The sequence below is a fragment of the Olea europaea genome, chromosome 3, assembly GCF_002742605.1.
Source record: "Olea europaea var. sylvestris chromosome 3, O_europaea_v1, whole genome shotgun sequence".
NCBI lineage: Eukaryota > Viridiplantae > Streptophyta > Magnoliopsida > Lamiales > Oleaceae > Olea > Olea europaea.
In genome coordinates, this window is record NC_036239.1 from 6,385,117 (window position 1) to 6,396,189 (window position 11,073).

The 11,073-nt window shown below is 31.9% G+C and overlaps 1 protein-coding gene across 1 annotated transcript; it reads left to right on the forward strand.

Moving 5' to 3' along the window:
• The first annotated feature begins 9,763 nt into the window (after nt 1–9,763).
• LOC111377638 (zinc finger protein 3-like) lies at nt 9,764–10,648 on the forward strand. The gene has a single exon (XM_023000766.1). It carries the CDS (start codon nt 9,764–9,766, stop codon nt 10,646–10,648), a length of 885 nt encoding a protein of 294 aa, XP_022856534.1.
• The last annotated feature ends 425 nt before the right edge of the window (nt 10,649–11,073 follow it).

Below are 11,073 nucleotides of genomic sequence, written 5' to 3' on the forward strand. Positions count from 1 at the left end.
CCCCCCCAACCAATTTAGAGTCTTCAGATGTATGGAAAATAAATTATAGCCCTTATTTGGTGGGGATTAAAATTAGATTTTTAGTAGATTTTGATAAAAGTTTTTGAAATATGTGGTTGAAAAATTGTGGGACACATGAAATATGTAGTTAATATTAATTATTTTACTTTGACTTAAATTAAAATTCAATTTAAATCAATACCAAACAGAGGCATAATAAGCCCTTTTTTGTTATTTAATTTAAATCAAAGTTAACAATTAATTTTAACCATATATTTTATAGGATTTACAACTTTTCAAACCACGTATTTTCTTAACTTTTATCAAAATCTACTAAAAATCTAATTTTAATCCTCATCAAATAGATGCTAAGTGTGTTTGGCACACTTATATGTTCTCTTAAATCGTTACACCTCACTCATTTATAGTCAAAGTGAAGTAATTCAACTGGTCAAATAAAGACTTAAATTGAATAAATGATTTTCATGGGGTCTAATTTGAAATTACTAGCACTTAACGGGCTGGAAATAATATAAAATAGGAATCTAGGGGTTTAGTTTTTTTTATTATTAGAATTAAAGGGTTAAAAAGTTATATTGTAAGATAATAAGGGTGTGAACTAGCAAATTAATTGGAGGTCCCCATCATTTGGTTTTTAATCCCTTGCTTGGGCTTCATTTTTTCAAATTACAATGAAAGAAATAGTAATTTTTTGAAGAATGTATGGTTAAAAAGAAAGAATTTTATTTTTTTTAGTTTTAGGCGTAATATTATTTTATTGAAAAATGTGTGATTGATAAGAAGAGACAGAAAAATGAATTTTAATTTAATGGAAGGGGAGCTGTGCATATGGAATTTTCCAGATAGTAATTGAGAGATACACGATACAGTGGGAAAGAAGGTTAGTAAGAGAATTAAAATTCGAAGAAGAATTAGAGAAGAGATCAAAAGCAAGAAGATAGAATAGCAACGGATTTGGACTTTCATTTCTTTCAAGAAAATAGGAGGTAATGATTATTTTTGGTGCTTTTTCATCTCAAAAAATTGGAGAATAGGAAACACAAGACAAGAAGAGATGAATAGGAAAAATGAAAGAAGATAAAATGAAAAAGAAGCAAGATGATAAAGTTGTAGTTCTAATTTGAAATGGAAAAAGGAATTGAAAACCCGAAGATAAGAACAAAAAGAAAGATTGGCAAATGAGTTTACAAGTGGGTTGCAATTAGAGCTAGAAATTAAGAGTTAGCAAGAAAAATAAGTGTATAAGTGGAATAGCTTTTGCAGGGACGGAGCCAGGATATTAGTTTAGTGTGGGCGCAATTTTTATCGACACCAAACGTCAAGTTTTTTTGCCAGCAATTCACAACACAATTATATTCACAGTGCATTTCACCATTTCACAAGGCAATATATAATATTTTCAAATTTCAATAAGTCAGTGAGCAACTTACAGTTACAGAGGGCATGAAGCATCAATGAACTGAAGTGTGTCTGTCAAGTAGCAAAATCAGTTGAAGAGCAATGTTTAGGCAGTGCCACTTCAAGCAATTGGAGAGCAAAGTGCTATTTTCAAAATATTTGAAAAGAAAAAATCAAAATATTATTACAATTTACACAAATCAAAATAACATTAAGAACTGAATTTTATTGCAATTTTTTTCCTGATTAAATTCATAGAACAACATCGAGGAAATTTCACAGCTCTATCCTAAGTATTACCTAAATATATAAAATGAAACTAGAAGAGTAAATCTTAGTTTCCTACATGTCCCCAACTAGAACTATCCATTTTCTCCAAAACATAATCAATTCCCTTACCTTTTTTGGTGATTCTAGTACCGAATAAAAAAAGAAAATTTTATTTCTTCACTCTGTGGCATTAATAGCAGAAAATTTCTCCATCACAAAGTTTTAGCCATTTTCTTTCACATTAGTTGAGTAGGCGGAGCGGAGGCGACGATCGATAGAGCCAGAGGATTGGAGGAAGGGTTGAATTGAAATGAAAATTGAATTTGAATGAAATAGGGAATGGGTTGTAATTAGTGGAAAATGTGTGTATGTAATGATGGGGCTATTGGGCTTCCATTCTTGGCTGGGTTGGGCAAGAAATTAACATAATAAATAAATAAATAATGGGGCCTTGGTGGGTGAGCCCAATAGTTCAGTGCGACACTTTATTGGCCTCCACCCATGAGCTTCTATAAACACACATGGACGAAAGGAAAAGAAATACTGAACAATAATACTTGAAAATAAGTGAGATGGATGTTAGTTTACTGGAAGAGAATGGAGCATATTCTTATTTGTCTACAAATGTAAAAGGGAAAATAGATAGGAAAAGGATGATAGTCAAATAAGGAGAAAAATTAAAAGGGAAAGGATTGAAATTGTAAATTCAAAAAGGTTGGAAAGCAGTATGTAATTGTACAAGTGCAGTAGGGAAATGAACAAGGGAGAAGAATATATTCTGTAAATAAATCAGGGTCCGTAAGTAGAAATATGTTCTGCCATAGAGTTAATTAAATAATTCATCACCAACATTTATACATTATTACTGCTCACACACCAAAAAATAAAAGGTTACAAATGCTCACTTACATTTACAAAACAACCCCATCCATCACTCATTTCGTTTCCATCCGTCCACCTAGGCAAAAAAACACACGTGTAGGATGGAAATCATACGTGATATTAAATGGCGTTAAAACTTGCCAATTTGGACAAAAACTCATTCATTTAGTGGTTTTTGCCTTCAAATTGAAAGAAACACCTTTCCCATCTCAAATCAAAATTTTAATTTTCCCTATCTTTCTAGTAAAACCTAAATTGATTTTCATCCCAAATAAGCCTGGATTGATTTTCACCCCAAATTCTCCTCAATTTTTTCCTCATGGCCATGGCTGATGTTCAAATTTCTCAATCTGAAAATAACAATAATAATAAGAGAAGCAAAAGCAAAGAATCTGACCATTTCAATCTTTTGCATACACATGTTTCACTATTTTTGTGCTGATATTGGGCGAAAGATTGTATCAACATTGGTCATAAAGTTGCTTGTTATTGTGCAGCCAAGTGATTGAAGAATATGGTTTTGCCTACTGGAGGTGACTCTATGAGTGTTGGTCTTGCGGCAACTGCAGAGCTACAGTTGGTTACATATGATGTAAAGATGGATTGTGCTTTCATTAAGGAGAAGAAGAGGTTGTTCAAGGAAGTGCAAAGTAGAAGAAGCATTCTCCTTTTGTACTTTATATCTTTATCTTAGGTGGCATGCAATAATTGTGGAACTTGGCGAATTATGGAACAAGTCATGGAAGAAAACGACCATCATCTGAATGAGATTGCAGAGTATGGACATGGGTAGAAGGGAGTGAAAAAATGAAGCAATCAGATGACAAAGAGCAGCAGTGTATATCTTTGAGGTGAATAAATCAATTTGATTAGTGGTGAATTATGCAATAGAAACACTATTACAATTTTGTGGTGAATATGCAGTAGAAACATTTGTATATCTTTGTGGTGAATACATATTTGTAGATATTGGTAATTATGCAGTAGAAACACTTGTATATCTTAGTGGTGAATAAATCATTTTGATTTTCAATATCGCTTCGTTCTACTATTGAATTCAAAATCGCATGAAACAACTAAATTTTATGCAGCAGCAACAACAAACAAACCATAGCAAACCACAATGAACACAATTTTTTTTTTTTTTTCCAAACAAAACCATTTCTCTCATTATGCAGCTACAAAAACCAAACCAAAAATAATAAAAAATGTCAAACCCAAAAAGGAGACCAATCAAGTAAAGAGTGCATTACTGTATATCAAGATTTTGAATTACCTATTATATGAACATAATCAAATCTGAATTAAATAATTGATCAATACGATTACACATTGAACATTAACCTTAAAATTAGAACAAACAACATGACACATACACTACAACATCAACACTGCTACTACACCTTCGAGACATACTATCATCCCTACAACTTTCCAAGAACAACAACAACCTATCAAAATTCATTCCAGAACACTAAATGCTATTTTGTTGCTTGATCATAATATTATTGCAATTTTCCACTTTTCTCTATTTCCACCAAAGGTAGCCACTTCCAACTCACACCATCACTCAAGCTACTACTTTGCCATCTAATTATGCGGGTTCTGCATCCCCAGCAGCCTTAAGTCTGAATAATGGTATGGCCCGCGTTTAATCCAACCAAAATAGGTTTATTTGGGGTTCAATTGAGAAGAAGCTAGACAAAATCATTTGGAACTGATTTGGGGATGAAAATCAATTTAGATTTTGCTACAAAGATTGGGGAATTGAAATTTTTATTTGAGATGGGAAAAGCGTTTCTTTCAATTGGAAGGAAAAATCTACTAAATGGAATGACTTTTTGTCCAGATTGTCAAGTTTTGACCCCGTTTAATGTCAATTGTGGTTTCTATCCGCCAGGTGTGTTTTTTTTCCTAGGTGGAAGGATCGAAGTGGGATGGGTAATGGATGGGTAATTTTTTGTAAAAGTAAGTGGACATTCAATAACCTTTTTATTTTCAAGTGTGCAAGTAGTAACCATATGTAAATGTTGGTAGTGGATCGTTTTATTAACTCTTCTGCCATATTGAAACTAAAAAGGAAAAACAGAAAAAGGGGATTGCAAAAGAAATGGGAATCTAGTTTGGGACAATCTATCACTTGAAGTAATTCATCATGAATGGCCTTGTGAGTGAAAAACTTAAATATTTTCAAGTATTAATAAATTCATTATATCATTACTTATGTGCAATTATATGTTCGATTACATGATTATTATGGAAATTTTCTTTTACTGTGATACATGTAGAATTTCAAAAATTATATATGATACATTTGTGAATTGGAATGCGAGACATATGGGATATTAAGATTGATCAGAAAAGTATTTGTGATTATATACTTCTTCTAATTTATCAAGAAACCTTGATCGTGTTTTAAAATTGATTATGAGAGATATTTAAAACCCGTTTCCATTCACTGAGGGGGCCTGAGGTATGTGTCGGGAGTGCTTAGCCCGAGGGGCAATCTACGTTAATATGACCATATTACATATCTCAATTAGAGGGTATATTTTTGGTGGATTTTTCAGTACTTTTGATATGATGAGATCATAGTATGAATGTTAGCTAGTGAAGATATCATATGAATATGAGATGGTCTTTTACAGCATTATGAAGATGTCTCACATCTTGATTATTATTATTATTATTATTATTATTATTATTATTATTATTATTATTATTATTATTATTATTATTATTATTATTATGTGAATTGTCAAATGACGTCAACTCAATTTTTGATAAAAAACATATAAATGAGAAAGTATAATTATTTTCAAACCTTTTTATTCACCAAGCTATCAACTCATATATTTTCCCATGATTTTTCCTGCAGGTAGCAATTGGTTCTTAATAGTTTGAGCAACGTGATGATTTCAGAGTTAAGAGTCACATGACATATTGAGTTATATGATTCATTTTGGTAGAGTGTGAAATAATTATTTTGGGCCCATTGCATTATATTTTTCATAAGCATTTAATTTTGGGACATATTTTGTAGTGACACATAACCAGTCTTGGTAGTGAATTTGGCATGTAGCCAGCATCTATCATCGGTGTACGTCATGTTTCGGGTCCATTAAAGTTATTCTGGACGGGTCGTGTCATAAATATACTTAGTATTTAATTATTTGGTCGAATTTCTTAGTGTATATATTATTTTACAGGCGAAACACCGATTTGAAGGCGAATCAAGCATAAAGAAAGAGTATCGCAATGTAATTGGAGCTAAAGGGTTGAAATTGAAGAGCTATCAAGAAGTTTGAACTTGATTGGAAGCTTTGAAAGTGGTAATCGAATAAATCCACAAGTTATGGGAGTAAATTCTACATTTGGAGATTTTGAGGACCAACTAATTGCTTGTTTTTAGTTCAATTCTCTTTTTAGAATTGATTATTTATTGTTCTTGTTCGCTGAAATACTACACCGCAAGTGCACGGGTTGCGTTCAAATAATAAAGTGAACATTTTGAGTCCGATTTATCGATCTCTCGAGGAATGTTTACTTTCGATTACACAACCCTAATCAATTTAATTCTAACAATAAAAATAAACACACAATAAAATTTTGGTTTTAGAAAATAACTAAAAATCTACAAAATGAGAATATAAAAGTCTTGGAAATTTTGGAAGAGAACTTGGTTGGGATTCATGATTTCGTTTAACTGTCGCTTAAATTAATTTCTCTACGAGCTAATTAACGAATTATTCATTTTCTATGTTGGACTCGATCTTTCAATTTTAGTTAATTACCTCTCTCGTGAGAGATTAACCCTAATTGATTGGTTTAACCTACTATATCTCTATATTGATTAAAACCAAATAACAGCATTAAATTTTTGTGAAAATAGCTCAATGGGTCACCTAGGACTAAATGTATATCTCTATCCTCTACACAAACTTAGAATTTCTACTATTTAGTCTAAAATGCACAATATTTTCTCAGATGATGCATAAATCACTAAACATAATCATTCATTGGCCATACAAATGAAAATGAAATAAATACAATAGTAGAAACATATGAAAATAAATAACTTAAAATTAAAGAGGAAATATCAAAATCAATTAAAAGTAGGTTAAATTAATACCATAAATCCTAACACAATAAATTAGCCCATTTTATACAATTGATAAAAATGAAAATATTTTACACAATCCATTACAAATATGGCAAAATAATTGAGAAAATACAAAGTTATAAATATAACTCTTTTGAAACTTGGCTATGACTTTCTCAAATATTTATCCAAAACCTTAAATAGAATCTCCTTGTGCTCTTGATTTCACTTCCAAAATGCTAAGAAAAATGGAAAGAAAAAAAAAAGAAGAAAAAGAAAGAAAAGAAAAGTAAAAGAAAAATGAAAGAAAGAGGAAGAAGACCCAGCCACCGAAGCCCTCAAATTGACCAACCAAACTGTATTTAAATGACCAAAAATCATTTAAGGTGAAATTGTGGAAGAAGTCCTGAAATTTAAGCGAAATAGGCAAAATTCGTCTAACCGGAAAGCGGTACGGGGGCACATGCATTTGTGGCATGTGCACACCATTAAATGCTTTTGGCCTCGAGAGATCACAAAGAGCCTCCCGCGCAAGAGCCATAGTAAGCCTGCGCTTGAGCGGGGCTTTCTTCATTTCTTTTTCCAACTTAATCCTCCAATTAAATGTACACAGGGCTCCTCAACTTTGATCATGTACAATCTCGTCTTCAAAATTTGATTTTCATATCACTTTTGCCCTCCAAAATTGCAACCCTAGGTCCTTGAACTACCGGCCCTTTTGCATTTTGGTCCCCAACTTCACAAAATTACACACTTTTAGTCCTTTTCTCCTCCTTTTGCTTTGTTCTCTTTCTTTAGGTGATTTTTGACCTACGAAAGCAAATATTACATAATTGTGAGTAGAATCCCATTCATTTAATCAATTAAAAACATATTTAGATATTAAATAAGTGTGTAAAAATACACTTATCAATTCTCCTTTTTGATGATTGTAATCTTTATAACGTGTTTTGATTAATATAGGTTTCAAGAGATTCGATATATATTAGTGCACGACAATAAACAATATAGAATCTTGTAATAGATAGAGATATCATTATGTTCCATGAAATTGTTATGTGATTATCTTTGTGAATTAATACATATTCATATGTTAATTAAAGATAATTAAATTCACATATAAATATATGATTGATTGACTGACTTCAAGAGATATTAATTGGATAATTGATTTTCACCATATGCATTAATTGATTATCAACAAATAGTTGAGGATTAAAGTATAGTTAAAACCAAAACGAAAAAAAAAAAAAATTGATTTTTGCCCTATTGTCTCTTGTGATTTTATTAATTCCAAGATTTTGTTTACTTAGAGCCTGTTTGACAATCATTGTTATAGAAAAAGAATTTTGAATAATGATTTTTAGAAGAATGTGTGGTTAAAAAGTAGGAAGAGTCTTTTGCATATGTGTAGAATGTTTTATTGTGTAAATGTGTAGTTGAAATCATAAAATAAATCAATGTATACGAAATAGAGAGTTAATTGTAATGGCATAATTTAGTGGATATAGTTAAAATCAAAATCAAATAATTGATTGTTCATCTCAAATTAGAGCTTGTTCCAATTAAAGTAAAATACACAGATGATGACTCATTGTGGATTCGATACCTTACTCATCATTATATTATTTATTGATGATTTGTTCACTTACGAAATAAAATCAACAACAAAACCTTTAAAATAGGGATCGTTACTTTTCTCTTTGGCCAAGTTCCCTTTGAAGCTCAAAGATTTTCTCAATAGGTAAAGGGTTGTTGGCGAAACAAATATGAGCTCACAAGACGATTATGAGAAGATAAAATTGAAGTAATAGATATGTGAAAACTTACTCTTACTGCAGACTTCATTTATTCTACATAAGGATATCTTTTGAAGTGTAGGAGATTAAGTAGGAGGGAGATCAAGAAAATGGTAGAACAAGATATTGATTCTCCTTTTATCGCAAGAAAATAGCGATTTAAACAAAATCGATGAAAATAGAAGAAATTTCGTAATCTTGTTTGATGTCCATTTATGAGCGGCGAAATTAATTTATCGAGATAATTTTACATTGATATGTACAACACCTAATATTAATCATCTCTACGAAGAATTTCTGATTTTATTTTTTGTTTTTAATTATCATAATTAAGCATCCTTTTTAGACTCAGAATTCTTTTCTTCCCATTTCAAGAGTTTGATTTATATTTATTTTATCATGGTTTCCAATAAGCAATGTACATATATATCAACAGTCCTACAGAATTTAATTTCATATAGAATAATATTATTTGTAATCGTTTACTACTGCATTCGCCCTACGAAATATACATGTGACAGTTAGTGATTAGGCAATAAATCACTAACCGTCACATGTATGTTACATAGGGCGATTACAGCTATGAGCGACTTCAAATAACATTATTCTTCCATATATCCACTCTTTTATAATTACACAACAAAATGTCAATTAAATACCATAATTTTAATTCAAAATCAGGCAGGTATTTCAATTCTTAGGTTCCAAACATTTTAAATTTTCACTACAATGATTTCCATTTTGTATTTAAGATCCATCCCTCTAATCCTATCTATTAATTAAGACAAAGATACAATTATAATTAGAAGTAAATAAATAATTATTCCTAATAAAGAGGAGCCTAACCACATTACTAATTTCTCACATAATACAATAAAATTGGGACCTTTAACATAATCACACGACAGAATCAAAGCCTAAACTCTATACTAAGTAGCTGTCATCACTTGTAACTTGTAATAAAATACACAGGACAATTCACAGTGTAAATTTAAAACTATTCCAATTTTGTCGAATCCAACGTACTTTGCTATGGTCAACATTTATCTTATATTTACATATTTAAATATTTGTAAGTTATAGCATGTCAACCTTCCAAAGAAATAACTTTGTTTGCCTTGTTAATTTTCTTATATAACACCATGCAATGAAGGCATAATATCCATCTTTCCACATTCAAGGGATTCAGCATTTATTTCTCCATTACTTAAAACAAGCTTCTTTTCCTCGTTCTTCTTCAATCTAAATCGAAAAGCCAATTGAAAGAAGAGAATTTATTTGTGATTTAGCAATGGAAATCCATGGTCAAGATCCATGCCACTCTGAAGGCTCCAATATTTCGGCTGCATCAGAACAAGCCCATGTCAAAAAATATGCAGATGATGATCAGCAGAAGAACGCAAAAATGAAGGAAAAAATTGAAGAAGGATCTGATTCAAAACCCGAGTTGACATCCCGAGTTGAATTGGATCTCAAACTTGCTGCCAATGATGAGATGAGTAACAAGAATAATGGTGCAGCAGCCTCCAATCTTGAACTTAACCTGTTTAACTCGTTAAACTCAGTTTCTTCTCCGGCGAGTGAGTCATCAAACGACGGCTCAAAATGCCGTTTTCAGACGAAAACATTCACATGCAGCTTTTGCAAGAGGGAGTTTTCAACTTCTCAAGCACTGGGTGGCCACCAGAATGCCCATAAACAAGAGCGTGCACTGGCCAAACGCCGCCATGGGGTGGTGGAGGAGGCGGCAGCTGCCACACCTTTTGGCCACTATCCAGCCTATTCATACCACCCCTACACTTTCCCACAAGTTCCTTTTTATGGCAGTTTTAACAGATCATCACTCGGGGTCCGACCAAATTCCATGATCCACAAGCAATCTTATAATCCATATGGCATTCGTTTTGGCCATGAGAATATTTCTAGGGCATTTTTCATGAACCCTAATTTGAAGGGCTTGTCATATAATCAAATCAGTGGTCGATTTGGTCATGAAAAGTTTGAAGGAAGGGGTTCAATTCTTGATTTAGGGGATAAACATGTTGATCTTGATCATCATAATTCATCAACAAGCAAGGGGAATGAAGACAATAATCAACGATTGAGATTGGGAAATGTCAATGGTGATCATCAAACTGATGATGAATCTGGCCTCGATTTGAATCTTAAACTTTAATTGCTGTTATTTCATTTCTCTTGAATCTCTCTCCCTTTTTTTTTTTTTAAATTATTTTATTTCTATAGTTTTGTTATGTTATGATTTGAATGTTAAACCACATTTATTTATGATAAATACAGGCTCATATTTGAAATTCAAAACATGGTTTTATATCATTTAGCATTAATTATATTCCATTATGCACAAATATTGCTACGCGTCGCATACGAAACTCCCAATGGAAGTCACGTCAAAACCACATGGAATCAAGGAAAAGGGCTGATCTCTATGGCCAAAGCGTTGTCTCCATCCGAAGTTCTTTGCTGAAACACTCTATGGCAGTTGAACCTCTACTTGTCCGAAGTCATCTCTTTAAGCCAAAGCATTCGTTGCCTTTAAAGCGGATTTGCAGAGTATCTGTAGGAATGATTGATATAATATTT

Coding starts and splice junctions, on each gene's coding strand:
- LOC111377638 (XM_023000766.1), top strand. CDS start 9,764: ATGGAAATCCATGGTCAAGATCCATGCCACTCTGAAGGCTCCAATATT.